The 21,679-nt window shown below is 41.9% G+C and overlaps 2 protein-coding genes across 8 annotated transcripts in view; one reads left to right on the top strand and one right to left on the bottom strand.

Moving 5' to 3' along the window:
* Positions 1–21,679, top strand: part of LOC123962592 (cadherin-18) — a 211,579-nt gene that overhangs the window by 145,434 nt on the left and 44,466 nt on the right. The gene's annotated exons all lie outside the window — the stretch shown is intronic.
* On the bottom strand, positions 1,381–20,917 carry LOC123962456 (triple functional domain protein-like). Of its 2 annotated transcripts, none has more exons than XM_046038702.1 (25): positions 20,642–20,917; positions 14,885–15,171; positions 14,615–14,785; positions 13,356–13,451; positions 12,690–12,838; positions 12,444–12,510; positions 12,228–12,331; positions 11,991–12,060; positions 11,747–11,836; positions 11,541–11,633; positions 11,243–11,293; positions 11,015–11,092; positions 10,511–10,702; positions 10,076–10,253; positions 8,980–9,866; positions 7,708–7,958; positions 7,467–7,584; positions 7,305–7,332; positions 6,776–6,938; positions 6,325–6,446; positions 6,036–6,114; positions 5,389–5,589; positions 5,149–5,287; positions 4,542–4,728; positions 1,381–4,368 (listed from the first exon to the last, which is right to left on the bottom strand). In XM_046038702.1, exons 1-25 carry the CDS (start codon positions 20,745–20,747, stop codon positions 3,941–3,943), a joined length of 4,335 nt encoding a protein of 1,444 aa, XP_045894658.1. In that variant the 5' UTR covers positions 20,748–20,917; the 3' UTR covers positions 1,381–3,940. The 2 variants fall into 2 exon arrangements, with proteins under 2 accessions (XP_045894658.1, XP_045894581.1); XM_046038625.1 differs by having other exon boundaries at positions 7,455–7,584; positions 20,642–20,916.

The raw sequence follows: 21,679 nt of genomic DNA, 5'->3' as shown, positions 1-21,679 counted from the left end.
ATTTTTCAAAGAGTGCTGAGAAATCCTTTTTACTAATTACGGCCGGATTAGATAAAGTGATAGTTTGTTCATTCAAGTCTTCTCAGGGTTTCACTTGTTTAAACCATGAAAAGACCAGTCAGAGAGGGATTTCTGTGTGTGAGTAAGCGCTGGATACAGTGGGTGAAGGAGACAGAAGGATGCCCAGAATTGAAGTGAGCTATCACAGAGTGGGAAATAACTAAGAAATGCACATCGTGAGAGACATCAATGGAAATATCATGCAGCATTTGTTGGCAAGCCAAACCAAATGCGTAATCCATCCCTTTTGAGACCCAAATGTGACAAAGGTGAAAGACCATGCCTGCATGCAACACCTTTACGCTTAACAGCTCTTGCATGAGATTTTGATCATAAGATTGTGTGCAGAGATTGTGGTCTTATGCAAAGTATTTGCTGTTGCTGCTGCTAAGAAAAACAAAATGGATTTCACACATGACAGGAAAAGTTTTTTCCTTCCACGCATCTGTGTACAAACACAGAATACTGTATAACGTGCAGAGGCCCAGGTACAGTACTGCACGTGAACAAAGGAAAATCGGCAGACCAAATGTTAGTTATGGGCATATGTGAACAACATCCGTTTTGTCAATTTCTGAACATGTTGAATTTCACACAATTGCACAATAACTTGCTTCCTACTCATACATTTTCTGTGGGATCTTCAACCAGACTTCAGTCTTCATGGTAACTTCTCTCGTTTGATTAATGAAAACTGAGTGACTGACATTAGAAGTGGATTAAGGTGGTGGGGGAATTGTGTTGTTCACAGTCTACCGATTCATGCAAGGCAGCCGCATCTGCAGAGGACAGATAAGATCAGTAACACCCTCGAGTTCTTTTTTTATGGGGTTATCACAGGTACAGATCTTCATCAGGGTAAACACATTCATTTAGTATCACTGTGCACATCTCTTTCTTGTTTTTATCTTATCTCGCTGTTCATTGTTTGAAACAGGTTTTCCCCTCACTAGTCTAAATATCAAAATTATCGCGGCCTCCTTTATGCAATGAAATAACACGAACATTAACGCACTTGCGAGGCTGATGTGTTGCTTTTGTCGCACGAGCTACTCTGAAATGCAAAGAAAAACAAATTCAGTGTAAATTCAGCCTTAATGTCACAGAATGGAAGATTTTTATTATTACCGTCTTCATTCATTTTTAATGGCCTTTTCAGGGTTTTCCCCTGCCTTCTACTCATGCCAGGAATACAGAATTGTCTCGCCTTCCAACGCTAAAAGGTTATGGGAAATAATACACGAATAAAAATGGTTTCAAGACACAAACTACACTTTCATGTGTGGGTGTGTGTATTTATACTATATGTCAACACAAAGGTTTGGGGGAAACCAGTTGTTCCTTGTACGTTTAATGGCAAAATAACAGAGGACAAAAGAAAATATTTACAACACTTAGTAACATGTAAACACAATATTCTGTACAAAGAAATATACATGCAAAAGTAAAAATAAGTCATAATAAGACATTCAAAATGACATTGCTGCAATCTTGTTCTATGTGTATTTAAAATATGACATAGTTATGAGGTTTACATCCTGGGTGTGGGCAAACTGCCCGACCCCCTCTGTACATCTTTACATCTTGTATAGGCTGAGTTTCCCAAAGGCATTTTATCACTTAGATCATATTCTTCCATGAATAGGTTTTAAGAGAATTTGATAAACTGATGAACACCCATGATTTTGGGAAACCCAGATCCACACCAATAAATAAAAAATGACCCAAAATGAGAGACTTAGACAGTACAGATCAACAAGAGTCATTGAACTCAACATGTTATTAACAGCTCCTTCAAAGAAAATAAGAAAAGTTTATAGTTTAACCCAACTCTCTTTGTTGACTCACTCAACTGGCACTTTAAAAAAAGAAAAAGTAAGTTTTCAACAACTTCTTCACCTAAAGACATGAACTCATTCAAATAAAAATAACTGGAAGAGATCTCTTTCATGGCAGACACCCGTTCATGCAACCAACTGTTGGTGGCAAAATATTTGGGTGTCTCCTAAAAAGTATAATGCATTCTACAATCATTTAAAGTCCACACTGAGACACTGACTGTGGGTGTTTGTGTGCGTGCTGTGTGTGCACGCAGGGGTGTCTATGTGTGTTGTCCCCTAACTTAGTTACAAGGAAGTAAACACTTGTCTCACATTCAAAGCCAACTGGCGGTCCAGACCTATTGCTTGGTAAAAAGGTCAACCAAGTCTGTGTGATGACAACAAAGTGAGATGGAAAAAAAGAAATCTAGCGACATACATCAGTATCTACCTACAAAAGCCAAACAAACTCACACAGCTAACCACTTTGTGCACAGCTTGAAAAGAGACAAGTGAAATATTAGATTTCTTTTTCTGCAATAAACCAGCAAACTATTTCTTATTACAATAAGAATAAATAAAGCCAGACTGAACCTTTGTAAACACTCATTTGCCTGGGTTCAGTGTGGTCTGTTATAACTTAACATGAGAAATCATTTAAAAACAAAACAAAACAAATAAACACATTAGCAGGAAAAGAAAGCATAGTCAACTTTGGTATTGTTACAGAAAATCAAAACATAAACCATGACAAAATGAAAGCATAAGTGCCTGTATTTTATAGATACACATTTTATACATTATTTCCAAAAACCCTCCTCTTGTCTAGGGGTTTTGCAGATATTAATACTGAACTTAATACATAAGAGTTAACACAATACAGACATCTATCGCAGTACCAGATACGTACATGCCTTTTTAAGAATACGGCTACAACACAAGTCTTCATAAATAGTTGCATAAATGTTAAAGCTGCAACATTGCACATGGGAATTGATGCAAAATACAGAGTGCATTTCTAGTAGCGGTTTGTTCATCTTGAAAACCCAGCTGCTGTGAGTCCGCAGGAAGTGGCTCGCTTCATCAGCTGCGTGGACTCACTACTATAATACTCGGCAAATTAATTTGCTTTTGTTCATTTGAGACAAATTCTTCAAAATGAGAATGAAAGACAGGAATACGTTATTTACAAATAAGGCGGCTACAGGTAGAAATCTGAGAAGCTTTGCCGAAATAGCTCTAATGCTCGTTCAAGTTAATTTTGTTTATCTTAGTATCACAAACTGAAATTATTTCACCTTTAAAAACTGAACAGGGGCATAAACATAAGCAAACTATTGCACTGAATGTAACTACAATGTGTTTCTGGAAAACGTGGTTTTGGTCTTCATCTTGTTCTAGAATAAGTGGACCCTGCTGATGGGTGCCACTTAACACACACCTCTCAGTTCCCCTGATGTCTTTCTACCTAATAACTCACTTGTGTTTTCCAAAAGGTATGAATAAAGACAGTTCTCTGTTTCCTCACTGTACATGGTTTCATTTACAAAAAGTAATCTCTCGTTACAAAAAAACATTTTCTTGTGTTCAACCGAAAGCAGCCTGAATTACTCTTATTATACAGTATTCTATTTTTCTCTGTTCAACACTGTCTGAAACGCAAGACTTGCTCACGCTGGCTTGCTGAGAAAGCTTCATTTTCTCCCTGCTAAGTCAAGGTTTGGAATCTCAAACAGATTCCAACAGTTCATTTGTTGTGCGGGCATAATGACAATATGCCGAGGTTAAGGGGAGGTGGGGGAGAGTCAAAAGATTTATCAGCAGAGGTCGGTCAGTCAGCAGCAGCAGGACTTTTGTGGCTTAGTGAGGGAAAAGGGGATCACTGTGGAAATGTTGCTGGTGGTCCTCTCAGTAGAGTTTAAACACAGCTCAACCGAGTTAACTTGTTACTCCTCCATGGTTTGCTGGACAGGTAGGAATTCCTTCTGGACCACAACAATGCAGGAGCCAGTATCTACACTACACGTTGTTGCTGTCACATCTACCTAGTGGCCTGTTTGTTAGACGTGGTGCAGGCGGCTGTGAAGGAAGGCCTTAATGGTGCCAATGGGCCGAACATCGTTCTGGTGTTTCCGTCTCTCGATGAAGGAAATGAGTCTGGATGTGTCTAGATGTGAGGTGTGGCAATTCTGAGATGGTGGCAGCAGTGCTGGTGGCTGCCTATGATTTAAGGTGGCCTGTCCACTGCCACTGTTGATCACACCTTGAGGTTGGAGCCAGGGCTCCTGCAGGCAAGACGCTGCAGAGGGCCGTAGCTCTGCCTCGCCCTGGAGCAGCAGGCAGACAAAGTCCCTGGCAGCTGGGCTCACACCCTGGAAGTAGTCCTCGGGGAAACTGTAATCCAGGCGACAGATGTTCAGACACGTCTCCTCCAAACTTTCATCCAGGAAGGGCGAGGCGCCGCTTAGTACAACGTAGGTCACCACCCCTGTAAATCATCCAGTCAATACACCGTCAGTCAATTAGTTAGCAAGAGGAAATGATGGGATGTGTGTATGAAGTCAAGTGTACAATATTTTACATAACTATGTATTGCTAAATAAGTTTCTTATAGTGTTACAAGCAAGTTACCAACAACTTGTGCTTGGAGACCTTACAGACCTAAGCTCCACAGGTCAGACATCAGTGAGGCAGGCTGACCCAGGACCAGCTCAGGAGCAGAGAACTCGGGGCTTCCCAGGAGAGGGTGGATGTAGGAGGAGGGAGGGTTCAGCTGAACGGCGTCACCAAAGTCTGTCAGCTTGATCACCGGCTGGGAAGACGAATGTTCCACCACAATGTTCTCAGGCTGCGGGGGGGGGAAGGGGAAAGGAACAGAGTTAGACCCAGAGAAAACAGCACAACAGCTGGGCCAAACTGAGATTGTTAAGTGTTTTACTGACTCTTTTGATGCTTAAATTTTACTCAGCTTGAGAAGATGTAAAAACAAAAAAAAAACAAAAACAACAATAAAAAAAAACAAGCAAGCAAAAAAAAAAGAAGCAAAAAGCACTTTAGTTTGCCTGGTGAGGAAACACCTGAACACCAGCATTTATTTTGCTATCATACCAAGATTGAATAAAACATAAAATATGGCCATTTCTTGTCAAAAATACTTGAATAAAACATTTGTTTGTCAAAATAGTTTCCAATTAATTTTCTGTTGATGGACTAATCAATTCATCGACCAATTATTTAGCTCTGCACTGATATCCGGATATGTATTTACTTTGAGATCAAGGTATGCTATCCTCCAGCTGTGCAGATAGTGGAGAGCTTCAAGAATATCTCTGAGGTACAGAGCCACCTTCTCCTCCGTCAGGTTGCCCCAACTCACTATATAGTCCAGGAAACGTCCCTGGTCTGCCCTGAAAACACAAACACATGTATTTGTATGTAATTGCGACTCAGAACTACGGAAAAGCACTGGGGAGTTACAAAAGCTACATGGAAATGCGTCTGTACTTACATTTCTAGTACAAGTACATAGCTGTTGGCTGTCTCATACGTGTCCAGCAGCCTGACCAGGTTGGGATGGTCCAGAGTCTGCAGGAGTCTGATCTCCTGCAGCACCTGTTCTCGCCGCAGTAACTTCTTGTTAACGTGTTTTGCTGCAACTGTCCTTTTACTCCCTCTCTGGTCGCACCGCTTAGTCACTGAGAACCGGCCCCTGGGGAGCAGAAATGAGGGTTATTATTGCACTTTGAGGTATGGGGAATCAGACATTTTTATTGATATTAATTTTCCATCGCTCTGGATCTCAGGTACACTTTTAAATCCTTACTTTACTTGTTTCAAATTCTAATAACCACTATTTCATCTCATCTCATTTACTTTATCAATAGTGAATTTGCCTCTGCTGGATTTAATAGGCAAAATGAGTTGGGGACTATACATGCACTTAAATGTGTCCCATCAGTCTATGTCTTAAGAAAGCAGGTATTGTAGTAATTTAGCATCCAAATACTGGTATTTCTACCTTACCACTGTTAACCTACTATTTTCACTGCCACTGTTAATAAGTATACTGTCAGTAATACTGAGAATGTATTAGTTTTGATGACAGTCAAAGAGTGACAGTTCAAATATAACAGGGTTTCGTCAGTAGATTCTCACCTTCCTAGTTCAGTGATGTCTGTGTAGTGGGACTCGAAGCTGCTTTTCCAGAGGACTTCACTGCCATCCTCAGGGGTTCCTGAGAACACATATTGTATTCAGAATGCGTCAGCACTCCTGTTTAGGTCAGGACTCTTCTTTTATTTGTTTGTTTGAAAGAAACTTTAATTTATGTGTACAGTTTTAGTAGTCCACAACCCCTCAGTGTTAGCACCAGAATGTACCTAATAATTAAGGGCTCACTGACAAATCAATAGTTAAAGGGTTTGTACAATGACAGGACTCTCACCTGAGACTCTGAGGCTGGCGGAGGAGGTGACAGAGCCTGCTACATTTGAGGCAACACATGTGTACACACCACTGTCCTCTACAGACACTCCCAGGATACGAAGAGCTGCCTCTTCGGTCTCACTGTAAAAAGAGCAAAGGAGAGATCAGACAAGGATCAGATAAGATGCACCATAATAGCCTGAGGTTTTCTCCATTTGATGATACTTTGTGAACTGGACATGATATACAGCAGCATTTTAGATTTCTCAGAAACAAGAACCTGATGCTTCCCACAAACAATGATGCTACTTGGGCTTCCCCCCTAACCTTGCTATGTCTTTAAATTTGTTTGTTCTTGCAATTACATTCTTTGCTCACGGCACATCTTGATCTGTGTGGCAACAATAGCTTCAATTGAAATCAAGTTCTTAAAGAAAAACATCTAATCAAGTCATGATATTTGCTGTCACCTGTAAGTGATGCTGTAGTGCCCGTTGTTGCTCAGAGTGCTGTTGCCAGGTCCCCGCCAGGTGACGGTGGCCCGGGGGCGACTGCACACTTTACACTTCAGAGTCGCACCGTCGCCACTCTCACATGTTACATCGCTGACAGGGATGAGGAACTCTGGAGGAGCTGGAGAGAAAGAATAGAGGTCAAAGATGATGAGAGAAAGTGATACTGCACCTTGAATCCAAAATCTGCTTCAGAAATATTTCTGTATATATTGTTTTCAAAAGAGCCCAAGCACACATGCACTCATCCACTCCTTGGTAAAAAGCAGAAATGTATATCGCCGTCTTATAGTAAATTGATGTTTAGTATTTATGCCTTCCTTTTGCACAGGGGAATGCAACTGATTGCAGACTTACAGCCACCCCCTGTTTAAGATGGCTTCTCATTGTCACAAACTATATGCCCGCACAAAAACAACGCAAATAAATGTATTATTTCAAGTTGCACCAGTGTGCCTGAGTTTATTTGCAATCAATGCGCACTCACCATCATGGATGAAGTTTGGATTTAGGAGCTGTAATGAAAACATAAGGACAAAATTAGATTTTTTTGCACACATCAAATTGAGGACAGAGAGCACATCCATTTTTGTACAATTCTAATTTATTGTGTAAAGTGATCTTCACACTCTCTAACCTTGACAGAGACCTTGTTGGCCAGGCCGTCCTGAGACTTGCGGTAGCCATTTTCCATCTTCCTGCCCTCCTTGTCTCTTTTGTCAGACTTTCGGCGGATACGGAGTGCTGTGTGCCATGATAATGATTTTCTAAAGCAAACAAGACCAGAAGGGAGACGTCTCGGTTTCTATTCTGTTTCTGCATTATCATTATGAATTCTGACACATTCTGTTTTTGGTCTCCAGAACAAAAGAAATGTCCCTTATTCTTACTTGATGGTTCCTTCAGGGAGTTCGGGTGTAATGGAGGATGAGGTATGTCCTAATACATAGCCAGGGATCCAGCCCTCAGCGGCAGGGCAGTGCTCATTGGCTGCTCGGTACACAAGGAACATGTTTTGCTGGTTGCTGGCTAGCATTTGGACCACCTCACCCTGCACCACACTGATCTCATCCTCCTTCACTGCCACATAGTCCTGGGTCACCAACATGGTGGACACACTGCTGCTGCTACTGCTTTCACTCTGTTGGAGAAGCAGATTGCAAAACTTAAAACACAGACTTGAGCAGATCACGCTGTTTAAACAAAGCGAGTGACTGCAGTGGCACAAACACACACAAACACACACACCCACACACCCACTAAAATACACACATGCACATCAATTCCTGAAAAAGAGAATTTCAGTAGTGTATCAGTAGCTTCACATCAATCAAATGCATAATTTGATTGACGACAAACACGCACAAATGACCTTGTTTTATGCATGCATGCAGCAAAGGAAGCATTGCAAAATGTTCTGATCAGCAGATATTTTTTTAGCAATGGTTTATATGTCTACAGTGGTGTGTGACCTGTCACTGTATAAAACAGAAGTTACGTTCTGAGAAGTTGTGAAGCAGAATGCATCATTGTGTTTCCAAGGACAGCATGAGAGTGTAAAACAACTATTTCAAAGAAGAAATATAGAAGACACATGATCTGCTTGAATAGAGAGAGAAAGAGAGAGCAGGTTGAAACAGTGGCCAGTGTAGTCTCAAGGTAACCACCGCAAAATTCAGACTAAGCGGCTTACAGGAAAAAGAAGTCATATGAGACAGAGCTCCTCATTCGTGACAAAGTTTTGACCAGAGATCATTGATTATCGCATGAGAATATTCCCGTGGAAGTATGAATAAGAGAAAAAAAGTTTTTATTTAGTTTTTAATAATTTTATGGTAACTGTTAGTTTCTATTAGCTGGAGTTGAGAAGCAAACACATACTAAAGCTCAGAGGGGTTGTCTAAGAAAGCAACAGTTGCTCTATGAGCCAGATCCACACTGTTAGTACAACCTTGGAGAGCCAGAAGATTCTCTCTCACACACACTGTCGGTGAAGTTAGTACACTCAGGTAGCCATTAATCTCCAGTGCAGTAGTCGCTGTATGTACAAGCCATTCTCAGAGCCAGCGGCAGGGTGACTGACTGACAGTCAGTGAGAGCGGGGTTAGTGACTAGTGAGTAGCTCTAGGCCTCACTGCCTGGGCCTCGACATGGCACCTTACCCCATTGCTCTGGGTGGAGTGTATGGACTGCTCGCTGGTGGAGGAGCAGGTGCTCATGCGGTCTATGTCCTTACTGTGGGTGGAGTGGCGATGGTGAGAGGCCGGTCCATGGCTTCCTCTGCCCAAAGTGTCCCCTCCACCACCACTGTCACTGGGGTAGGAGAAGGAACCAGGCCGGCTGGCGGGAGAGGGAGGAATAGCAGGGACCATAGCCCAGAAAGAATTCCCTTTATGAGCTGGGCTGGAGGGGACAAAGGCTTCCTTTCCGCCTCCTCCAGGAGACTGAGGTGAAATTAGAGGAGAAACTGTCCCAACTCGAGGGCTTTTTAAGTGTAAATTCAGAGGAGCCACGGCCATCTGTGGTATATCAGCTGTTTGATGTTTCTGGGTGTCTTCATAGCCCCCCAGACCCGGCTTGACACTGGTCTGCATGCTGTCTGAAGGCCTGTTACTGTTATTACTGTTTCCTCCATGAGGACAATCCAGCCTCCTCATTTTTGTGACCTCTGAGGCTAACAGCTCTCCATTTGTGGTGGTGTCTGAGTAGGGGTTAGAGGGGGGGGACTGAGGGTGGCAGGGTGACCACATACCTGCTGATCTGTCGGGCCCCTCAGGGCCCGGGGGGTGGTGGTGGTGGACGGGTTGGGGGAGGCGTGAGGATGGCTGAGGGATGCGAGAGGGCCGGGAGCGAGGACCGCACAGAGAGGAGGAGCTGCTTCCTGATCCTCCAGAGCCGCCGCCACCACCTCCCCCTCCCATGTTGGAGGTACTGTTGGAGCTGCTGCCTCCTGGCAGGCCTCCGGTACTACTGCTGCTACTGCTAGGTGGACCGCCCGGCCCCCCACCACCCACGTGGTTCCTCTGGTACTCGATGGGGGATGTCAGAGCTGTGGGATGGAAGAGGGTGAGGGGCAAGATTTCAATCAAAGACAGAAACTCAAAAACCAGAAACTAGACACTGTTTAGTTCCACAAGGTTAAAAAGCTTTGACAACTAGGACTATCCTGGAAAACTCAAACATAATGCTACATGTCCACAAAGAACAATGTCCAGCGTCATTTTGGTGTAAGCAGACATAGGCACTTCATTCTCTTACCATTGAGGAAATTTCGCTGGTTCTCCAGTATCTGGCTGACCTGGAGGATCCAGACTTGACTGACTCCAGGGCTCATTGAATGGAGCGTGTACTTCTCCAGGTTGCCACTGGATGATCTGGAGGTGAGTGTGAACTTGCAGGGGTCGTCTGTATTTTCTTCTAAACCCAACCAGCTCACCTGAAGTGATGAGACAGGAAAGGAGGAAGAATGGGGAAAGAAGAGAGATGAAGGAGGAAGTGTAGCAGAGGAAAAAAGTTTAAATGGCAGGGGGAGATGTTTGTAAGACATTTGTAAAAGTAGTAGACATTGGCTCCTTGACTGAGAAGCTACAGTACAATCTACAGCACATTAAAATGCTATCAACAGATAATGTAATTTTATCAGTTGTGGGAGGCTTACACTAACTCTCTGTGATTTTATTGAGCTGCACTGACCTTGATGCTGTTCTTGAAGAGGTAGCCAGGAGTAGAGAAGCCCTTCTTTTTGTCTAGGGGCTCGCTGAAGATGACTATCTGCTCAAACAGAAAGACTCTCCTCTCTTTCATCCTGGACAGAAGTCCACCATCCTGGTCTGACACCATGAAGGTGTCTTGGAGGAGCAATCTGCCCTGTGCCACAATTTTACCCTGAAGAAAGAGGGAGAGCAGAGGGAAAGGAAATCAGATGAAAGACAGGGGCAGAGGAGGACAATTTTTTCTACCAAATTAAAATAAATTTCACAAAAGCAATGTCTAATACCACACAAACTACCACAGTAATCATTTCTGCAAAAATGAGTGGACACTGACACCTGGTGGCAGTTACCTGAAATTACAAATTGATTTCCGCAGGGAATAAACTATTTACATTGTTACCTTAATTCATTTAGTATAGTTTCCAAGAACAAACACAGACACAGACAAACACCTACTTCGAAGGGGGATAAAGAGCAGTCTTACCTCGAAGCCTTGAAGGCGCCCAACATTCATCATGTCATTGCAGCGCTTGGGAACCACACACATCACCTCTACTGCTTTCTATAGAAGAACATGACAGTAAAACAAACTTTTAGAGACACATTTCTTGCATGAGAGTCAAGTAAAAAAAGTCACACAGTAGCATACACAATGGGTTATTGTAGAGCATCATTTTAATTAAGTTTGAGCTGTAAACTGGGCATGACTTACCTCCAGCTCTGTCGTATCCACTCCAGCCTTCTTGGAAACTTTGAAAAGATCCTGTACAGGAGATTAGACGTGTTGATCAAAACTGTATGTTCAATATTTATATATATTTTTTTATTTTACCTTTATTTTAATGAGGTCCCACTGAGATCAAAAATCTATTTTACAAGAGAGACTTTCTTAAGCTGGCAGGCGTGGGATTTTGTACGCCTGCTACCTTGGCAGCTATACAATATATGAAGAGTACTTTTTCTTAGCTTGAATACAGCCTGCAACATAATAAACACTATGGTGTATTTACCTTCAGTAGCAACTGGTACTTCATTATACGCTGGATTGGTTTGATGAGAAGGTCAGTGATCTGCAGTCTGTGGCCCAATCGCTGCTTAAGGTCCTGATGAAAGATAAAAACATTATTATCTCTAGGAAATACTAATCACCTGGACAACACAACATGGAGAATATTCTGTAGGATTGGGTAGGTCTCAAGTGGTTTAACAATCTTACTTCAAAGTAAGTGTCTATGTATTCTGACACAATGTGCTCAGACTTAGGTTTGTTCTGGCAGTACACAATGTACATGTGCAGCCTCCGCTCCTGCAGTTGGAACAAAAACAGAAAAACAAAAGCAGCTCAGGAAATATCACTTCCTTACTCTCTCTTTTAAATTCAACAAAATCGACTTGACAATCCGGCATTCAACGAATGGCAAAGAAATGTCAAGCAACACAAATGTGAAGCAGTTTCTCACCTGTTTGACAAATAAAGGAGCCAGCCTGTCAGGATCCTCCAAACACTTCTCAAGCTCGCCAAGGAAAAAACTGTGGACCAATCAAGAGAGAGGACACATGATTTTACCTGCCAAAGAACATGTCTGTTTTTTTTCTTTGTTGTCTGTTTTTTGCGCTGGGGCAGATAACTTTAAAAACATGTTTTATTTGTATTGGAATTTGTAGTGCATGTTAACTGAAGAAGACTGCCAGCATACTCTTTGTGCCAGTCGTAGATCTGATGGATGTTTCCAAAGACGATCTTGTCTTTTCCTCTCATGTCATCTGGAACCCCTTCCTCTTTCATCCTGCTCATGTAGCCCTGAGGCAAGGAGAGTAAACTGATTTGTAAAGCATACAGCAAACGCTGACCAAAAAAAAAGATCTCTGAAAGCTTACGTTAAAATACTTTAATATCAGTTTCTTTTTTTTACCTCAACCACTGATCCCAGGTCTCTGACATAGTCTCTCTCAGTCTCCACCAGCTCCAGAAGCACATAGCTGAGAGACACAAAACAGAAATTGTCACCATGTAATACAAATGTAATGCACTCAGCTGTGGAAGGACATCAGAAATGTTCCATATAAGCACACAAAAGAAGACAAACATGATTAACTGATTGAACTCAAGCAGCTTTTGTTTATCAAAAACACTAACAAGACACCGGCTTATAACTCACTGTCTTCTCTTGAGGAAGCCAGACTTGCGCTCTTCCACCTCATCAATGGGAGAGGAGGAGGAGAGGAGGGAATTGTCGGAGGGGTTGAAGGAGGGCGAGCTGCTGTCGCCCTGCTCTACCGACAGAGAACTGGGACGATCCTCTAGTGACTGAGGAAAGAGGAGGACCGAGGCAAGGAGAGAAGGGAGGGAAGTGAGCGCAAAGTGGGGAACACAGAGGAAGGAAGGGGTAGAAAAAAGAACTGTCACAGAGCTGAAAAAACAGAGGCTGAAAAAGTATTTACAGTATGTGATTATGTATGTCTTATCTTTTCAACAGCATGGTTTGTTTATTTAAGAGGGATCAAAATAAAGCTTTATGACTCCAGAGGAAGCTTCATTATCTTTCCTTTGGTATGTGTACGTGCTGTATAAAGGCCAGTGGGTATGGGTGCGTTGGGGATATTGGCCAGAGCGCAATGTCCATTTGTTGGAGGAGTGGACTGCTGGCTTAGTGAGTCACAGTCCTGACAGATGACTAGTAGGCCATGATGCCATTCTCTGTCAACAACACCAGAAAAAAATGTATGTGCACGCTTATACAACATAAATCTATCAGAATTGTTCTGTGTGCTGGTGTGCCACATTCGCGTCTACTTGTGAGCTTTGTTTATGATTTCTATCTCACCATCTTGCTCTTCACCAGCTCCTCGATGGCACTGACCAGTTCAGCAGCACTGGGTGTCTCTGAACTGTTGGGACGAGCGGACAGACGAGAAGCAGACTGAAAAAGAGAGCGATAATGAAAGATAGAAAGTTAACGGTTGAGGTGTAAAACAGGACAAATGTAAAACTTGACAGTGCTGCATGCATACAGGAGTCATACATTCTCAGTGGCTACTACTGTGTATGTGATCAGGCTCACCATTGTTGAGTTTGGACCCCGCTATTCCACATGTCCAAATAAGGACTTGGTGGGTGTGATCTCCCTAATAAAAGGGTTAATTGAGGGCCAAGTTGGAGCCAGTCACTGGCTGGTCTTGGGGGAAACAGGGATTATGAGGTGGGTTTAGGTCAAGGGAAGCTCTGGGATTGGACTGCTCTTCAAGCATGAGCACCATGATTGGTCAAACCACTTATACACAGCAAACAGTGTTGCTTACTACTCCACTGGAGAGAAGGTTTGCCTCTGCAACAGAGCCCAGCCTGAGGCATAGTGGCAGGCAAAGTTTTTTATCCCCTGTTCAAAACCAGACTTAATGGGAATTCACCATTTAGTCCCACAAACACCTCGCCACTGCAGCGACACATGAATGGGGCATTCACTTCAGCAACAGTAGAACAATTGCAATCCAAGGGAATGACTTTTAGTTGGTGAAAGACAGAAACAAAAAGGCAAGAAAAAAGTTCAATAGAGAAGGATCCAAAGTGGAGATGATGAAGTGGTTTTACATGGAAAGATAGGGAAACTGGGAAAGAAGAGAAGCAGAACAGAAATCAACGTAATGCTAAAAGGAAGGAACATGCAACCATCAAGAAAATAAGAGGGGAAAAACAGAAAAGTTATTAGTGCCAAAGAAAAAGTTTAGTTGTGTTGTCATACGCTCTGTGTGGATGTAAAGTGATTACACCTCTATATGGAACCAAAACACAAAAATATGGCCTCTTAAATTAGGATTCATATGGATTTTATTTATTGAAAAAATAAATACAAATAAAGTTCAACCCTCCCCCAATGAATGTATATGAGATCTGTATTGGTGTGCCACCATATTACTGATGAAGTACACAAACGCATAAATAAGTTTTGTTGTAGTTAAGCTTAAATGCTAAACACAACCTTTATTTGTCTGGGGTGGTATTGTGCATTGTGTTTTCTGCGTACTATTGTCTGTGACCATGTATAGTTAGGCACACATGTGTTTAGACTGCCCCTGTGTGACCCACCTTGTCATCTTGGGAGTCAGGCTGCAGCAGGCTGTGCTGCTGGATGGCCATAGGGGGAGGTAGAGGGACTGCGTCGGCCCCCTCCTCTCCTTCCTCCTCGCCGCAGCTCTGCATGCCTGATGAGGAAGACTTGGACAGGGTACCACTGCTCAGACCCTCATTACGCATTCGCTGTAGAGAGAGAGAGAGAAAGAAGGAGAACAAGGATTGTCAGTTGGTAGGTCCGAACAAAAAAAAGGGTCAGTCATCCACTGCTTTATCTGTTCTTACTTCCTCCAGCGTCTCGTCCTGTGGCGTGGCAGCGCTGTCGTCAGAGTCCTTCTGCGAGCCTGCCATTGCATCCATGTTCTTCCTTGCGGCTTCGCGGTTCTTCTTGTGCTTGTGTGCAAGCTTCTTGACGTGGCCATCAGCTTTGCCGGAGCTGAGCCGCCGGACTGGGCTGGTCAGCCACTTCCTTAAGGTGTTCCCAGGACGTTTGGGTCCTGGTGAACTGTGAGGACCCAGGGTTTGGCTGGAGCCTGGTTGTAGGGTGTCGTTACTGGATACAGACAAGGTGTCTAAAGGTGAAAGGAAGAAAGGAAAGGGGAGGTTGATAATGATTTTAACACAAGCATAGAGGCATAATCTGTGATCAAAATGTAGACAAAAGGGTTTTCTCACCACAAATCTAAACACAAGATTGGAACTTGCTATTAGTCTTACATTGATTGACAGGTCTTTTAATTCAGGGACTAACACTAGACAACAACTAACCCATGATTAATTTTGTCTGGTGCTGTAAAAGGTTTGTTTACATCACAGATGCATGTAAACACGGTAGCAAATCCCATATTTTGAAGTCTATTCAGCTAAGAAGTATGCAAGATGCAAGTGTTTTTATACAAATGAAACTCTTCAATTATTAATATACCTCAATGTACCTAATTTGGCAATAAATATCATGATTTGGACTTATTTAGTTGTCAGCAGTTGTCAGATTCCATTTGTCTTCTTCCTGCATTAAACTCATATATTAAACTAGATACTCAACCAGTCGTTACTGTATGCTATAAGTGTAACAAGTGTAACAAAGCACAATCAACATTATAGTCACCATGTATGAATATGTGAGTTTGCAGACATGACAGAACATAGAGGAAAGACGTGGTGTATGATAAAAATGTGTGTGAGTTTGTTTATTTGTTTGCTTGTACGGGATTTGTATGTGTTATGCGCAGTAGGCAGACTGGCCTCCTCCTCACAGTAATGGCGGCTCCTTGGGGAATCTGTGGGAGTAGCGCTCTTCTTTGGCTCGTGATGGAGCGATGAGAAAATAACACACGATAAAGGGATGCTTGAGGCTTTGTCTGAACGCTTCAAAGAGACGTGCACCTGCCTGTCTCACCTGTCTGCTCATTCACTCCTCTTCTTCATCCTATCTTAAGCCTACCCACCTTCTCCTCCATTGCCCTGACACTGGTTTTCATCAAAAATACTGCGGCATGCTTCTGAAAGAGGGCACAAAACCTCTTGCTATGTTTTCTATAATTTATCATAAAAACAAAGCTGATCAGAGCTAGAGCCAAACTAAAGCAGAAAATTATTTCCTGATGCAGGGAGATCTCAGAAGATGACGTTCTGATGATTTATGACTTCTAGAGAAGGTCTGACTGCAAAAACAAGTGCACCTCTATGGGGGCTGGTGACTCAATGATAATACTCTCTTCCTATAGTTTCATATTAAATTGTGAGTTGTTGAGCTTTGAATCTAAACGTAGAAAAGAAAACAATGAGATTTTTTTGTTTTTGAGAATAAAAGAATAAATGATTAGATACTCTGCAGAAGTTTGACTGAAGAACAAAAGGTTTGAGAGATTCATCTTCAGCCTTTCAATCATTTAGCTATTTATATTAAGTGTTTAAAAGGATGCAGCTGCTAAAAATTAAACCACGTGACCAAGCTGGATGGCTCTTAGGAATGGCAGGTGTAGAAATTCTGCCTTTCCCTCATTGGACACTTTCACACAGCCTGAATGAATGCATCTGCATGTGAACGTGCGGGTCAGTCATTCAGCCTCGGGGAGATGAATTTTTACTGCGCTGTTGATACAAAGCATGTGTTCTCACATCGCATAGAAGGGAAGACGAGAGCACAGTTCCCAGAATAACAATCATCTCCCACATCAGGCACCTTAAAGACTCTAAAGCCATTTTCTTGGAGATATCTTCAGCATAACCTGAGCGATAACAATCATGATCTCTCACTGATTCTGCAATACTTAAGCTGCCTCAAGCGAGATTGTCTTAGTCATGAGTTAGGCGAACAATAACGTGAATATGTCAAGGCAGAGCAGGCGAGAACACATCCTTTTATCCTGTTCTTTTTTACCAAGACAGAAAGTCAGATGGATACTGTTCCATCTCCCAGGGAAGGGGAAGTTTAAACTGCTCTGGAGATCTATAAATTCCACCTAAAGGGCATATTTAAAGAGGATAGGAGGCGTGGAGGGGTTGTCTGTCTTGCTTGAGGGCAATTTGATGGAAGATAATCCCTTTTGTTGGCACAAATCTTTACATGCAACCGTACTGTTTAATATAGATTTTAGGGAAGCTGTGTGATTTACCTGCCTCCACCCTTTCCCCTGCGCAAACTAAATGAAAACCAGAGTCACAACTGTTCGTTACGTTACTGCCCTGGAATGTTTTAGTCATGGGTACAATCATGGAGCCTATTTAAGGCTGCAATTCTGATGACACAGAATACCTTAGCATTTACTATTGCTGGTTTCCAAGGTCCATTAAAACCTTCCTTTATGAGTTCTGTATCTTGTTACTTCAGTAGATAACACAAATGCATTTGATCCATTATTCATACTAAAAGCAAAATGTACAGGTGCTAGGGCTAGGGCTTTGAATTATTAGAACTTTAAAGTCTTAAATATTTCAGGCAAACAAATGCAAGTAGACACACAAGCATCACACAACATAACGTAAGCCAGGCTCCTTCCTGATATTTTTATTATGACTGACAGACAACACTGAGGAGCTACAGCTACTTGTATGTAATGTGACTTCCCATGTAGAGCAGACTTTGATTACTGGAGACCCGCTGGGGTCAGAATCCAACATGTAACTATGCTGTTAGCAAGTACATCTCAGCTATTACATTAGAGGCTGCGGGGCGCAGTCATTTAAAACCAGTTGGGTTTCTGGTGAGAAACAATTACTTTTATTACTTTGAATGCCATTTATATACTAACAAAATGTAAAACTAAGATGATTACATTTGTGGTCTTGTACGGAAATATTGGCGTTTGTAAAAATTAGCCATTTCTAAAGTGTGAATTCCACACATTTGAATATTGTAAATTAGCAGAGGATGAGCTTTACAAGTGATGTATCCATTAATTTGGATATGTGAATGAATGGGCATAAATGTAAAATATAGCTTCAATAATAACGCAGTGTTATGTGGACTAAATGTTCACTATTTGACAGTTAGAAAAGCATCTGGTGCTATCCACACGAAGAGGTCATGCTGCTAACAGGAGTGCAAATGGGTGAAACATGGGGTCGGCAGCCTTGACACATTCCTCCTCAGTAGAAAATAACCCTACAGACACACATATACACACAGAGGGCATGACCTTTGCCCTGCAGGGTGTCTTTCATTGTGGAGACACCTAAGGAACAGCTGGTCAGGCTCTCACTCATGGGAAACAAAAACTGGGGACAGGGATAGCTCTTTTTACATAATCAGCATTACATTTGAGTCACAGAATTAAGCCGTGCTTTTTGAAGATTAAATCTAGAAAAAAATAAATAAAAATGCATTTATTAAGATACATGACTCTTCAATTCTTCCGCTAAAGTACATCAAAATGAATAATCCACCGGAATGAAATAGCGGACTTGAAGAGGTTTCACTACTCATCGAAGAGGCTTCTTGAGTTCTTAAATGGATTATTCAGTAATAGAATTTGAGCATTTTCATTATTGGGCCCACAACAAAAATGGCAACTGGAAATGACATCTGGTCCCATCACTCCCATCTGGTAAGCTTGTAATTACAATTGCAAAATTCCCAAACGTAAAAAGAAATACATCAGGGGGGCACATATATTGTAATATATATTTGTAGCAAAACTCTATTAGGATAATTTATCAGTCAGTATCTCCTATATACATCTACAGTGTGGCAATAACTTTAAATTTCATATTGTTATCATAGTCAACACATAATTTTTTAAGATTTCAGACAAGAAACTCCAGTTTGCCCACGACAGGTTTAAAACATGTAGCGATGTTTGTTAATCTTTGCTAAAATGATTATCCTGAGTGATTCAATTAGCATACTGGTCTCTCTGGAACAATTTTGGATCAAAGGAAACTTGTTCACTTCCTGGTTAATTCACCAATAGACTCATTAGAGCATCATACTGCTGAGATAACTGTGATGACCACAGTTATACACTTACATAAACTTCACAATATCTAGTATTTACCATCTGGTTAAACATACAAAAGTCATTAATTCTGAACATGCAAAGGCAAATTTTGATTTGTATTTGACCTCCAAATAAAACCGTATTCTCAGTTTTACTCTGTGGGCTGATTATCCTGACAAGAGACCCACCAAGTCCACCAGATTCGCTCCACTGCATTTTCAGATGTTTGCTAATTTATCTGTAAGCTACCACCACGTTATTGTATTGGCTACATCCACACTACTACGTTTTTGTCACTGCTAATTCACGCCACTCCAAAGAACATGCTAGATTTACAACTTTGTGTGTGCCTGTGTTTAGGAATAGGAGGGAGGTGGGGCGGGGTGGGTGGCTGTTGTAAAACTGGAGTGATCCCGAAAGTCTGCGCAGCACAGAAGCATGCCTGGGATTCCAGAGTTGTCACCAGGGGAGTCTCTTCAGTTTGGTCTTATCTTCCCCAGGAGAACTCATACAAACACAGACACATACAAACATCAGTCTGTATGGCTGGAGAAAAGCTTTCTGGGGCGGCGGTGCAGCATGCAGGAAAGCTCCAGGGGGTTTGGCTAGCTGATCTGTAAAAATGTGGACAATGCTGGAGAGGGCTTGCCACCAACAGCCATAGTTAGGGAGGGCGTGGAGATGGGAGATATGGAGGACTTTAGAGACCACCCGCTACATATTCTGGAAAAACTAGTCTGATATCTTGGTGTTATTAGACTGTATACGGCAGACAACCCTGAAAACACCAAACAGAAAAAGGATTGGGAATGTGAAGCTCCTCATATTCCTATTCTATTCTATGTGACCGCAATACTTTTTTCTTCTTTCCCTGGGGTCAACAATAACAGCCTCTGCCCATCTGTGCAGCACCCGCCTGACCTGGCATACAAAATGGCACAAAGATATAATCTTGCCACTGTGATCTCAGCCATTCACCAAATTACTTTCACTACCATAATGTCACGACTTAATCCACACTTGATTAGTGAATGCCCTCTGCATTATACCCATATGAAAATAGTTGATGTCCACAACAAACACGGACAAGTCAAAAAAAGACTAAATTGTATAACTGTAGTTTCTTGCACAATAACAGTGTCACTGTCACACCTGAAAATTAAACCCAACCCTAACCCCCTAACCCAACGTTTTGAACCTGCATGCCTTGAGAGCAAAAACTGCATTTTTATGTCATTTAATCAGGAGCATAGCCTAACTCTGATTTTATCACCATATTTACTTTACATCGTAAACATGATAAGATGCACAAACAATTATACCAAACTAGGGACTAGATAAGCTTATCACTTTTGTCATATCTCTTTCTCAACTTTACAGTCTTCTTCTGCTACATGGTATTGAAAAAGCAGAAACTGCAATTTCTATATATACATATATTATGTTACAATCTCTATATCAAACTCTGATCCAAAAACAGAACAAGTGCTTTATCATGCAAAACCTACCCTGACATAGAAATACTGAATGTTTACATAAGCAGAAGAGCAAGAGAATTACTTGTTTCCTACATCATTACTCAAGTGATCGAGGCACCTACCCAGATCCAGCAACCAGAATTTGCAGTTGTCCGAGTGCCCTCCCTTTGCTGAATCCATGGCGCAAAATGGGTTTAGAGACACCAAGGACTCTATTCCACGGGCCATGTCAGCCAAATATCAAGCCTCTGGAATTCTGAATGGAAATAGTCCCTCACAGCATCTCCACAGGTACGAAAACTGACTTTAAATTCCTGTCGCTAAAAATTCCAGGGGGAGAAAGTGTGAAGTCCAGTGTGAGGGAAAAAGAAAAAGTAAAATGTAGCATTAGAAAGTAGGATGTTTTCTCTGTTTCTCCTTCCCTGCCTCCCTCATGAGTGGGCTGCTGTGAGGATATTGGGCAAGCCTCCACTGTGCCTCTCCTATTCCAAGGGGATGTCTGTAAACATGCAGCACAGCTACCGTATTACCCTTTGTAGAAGCTCCCACTCAGTTTGTGTGGGCGGGTGCAAATTTTACAGACATTAGGATGCATACAAGTTGTGCAGTATGCTTGGAACAAATATAGACTTGGTTATGAAACCTAAGAGAAGTGAACAGCAAAATGCTCAGTGAAAAAAAATTTGTCTCATATGGAGTGGTTGGTTACAGATTTTTAGATGTGATTGTTTTAGAAATCAGAATCTCCATTGGGGGTTTTCAAGGATCTGAGTTTTGTAACTACTGCTCTGATATATATATATATATATATATATATATATATATATATGTAACACTTAACTCTGTTTTCCTACATCTCATCGGACACACTATGGCGCCTAGAGTAGCTATGCAGGCTAAATGCACAAAGATCTCCCTGTTTAACTGTAAGTGTGTGTGTGTGTGTGTGTGTGTGTGTGTGTGTGTGTGTGTGTGTGTGTGTGTGTGTGTGTATACATGTGTGTCCCTGGGCTCTGAACACACTCCTTCCTGTAAGAACATGCATCCACTTACTCTCTGCGCTATACAGAATCCTTTTTGTATTATTAACACTGTCATTAAGTATTTACCTTTGTATTTATTACATTCAGAGGCACTGAGAGTCAACCTGCATGTTTTGG

Source organism: Micropterus dolomieu, linkage group LG01, assembly GCF_021292245.1.
Source record: "Micropterus dolomieu isolate WLL.071019.BEF.003 ecotype Adirondacks linkage group LG01, ASM2129224v1, whole genome shotgun sequence".
Classification (NCBI taxonomy): domain Eukaryota; kingdom Metazoa; phylum Chordata; class Actinopteri; order Centrarchiformes; family Centrarchidae; genus Micropterus; species Micropterus dolomieu.
This window is presented reverse-complemented; position numbering and strand designations above follow the sequence as displayed.

Bases quoted from the DNA above. Each gene is read 5' to 3' on its own strand.
- LOC123962456 (XM_046038625.1), bottom strand. From the start codon at position 20,747: ATGGCCCGTGGAATAGAGTCCTTGGTGTCTCTAAACCCATTTTGCGCC. The intron at 14,786-14,884 runs GTAAGAACAGAT...CTCTCTCTACAG, and splicing joins AGGACGAGACGCTGGAGGAA to CGAATGCGTAATGAGGGTCT. The intron at 12,061-12,227 runs GTATGCTGGCAG...ATTGGTCCACAG, and splicing joins ATCTACGACTGGCACAAAGA to TTTTTTCCTTGGCGAGCTTG.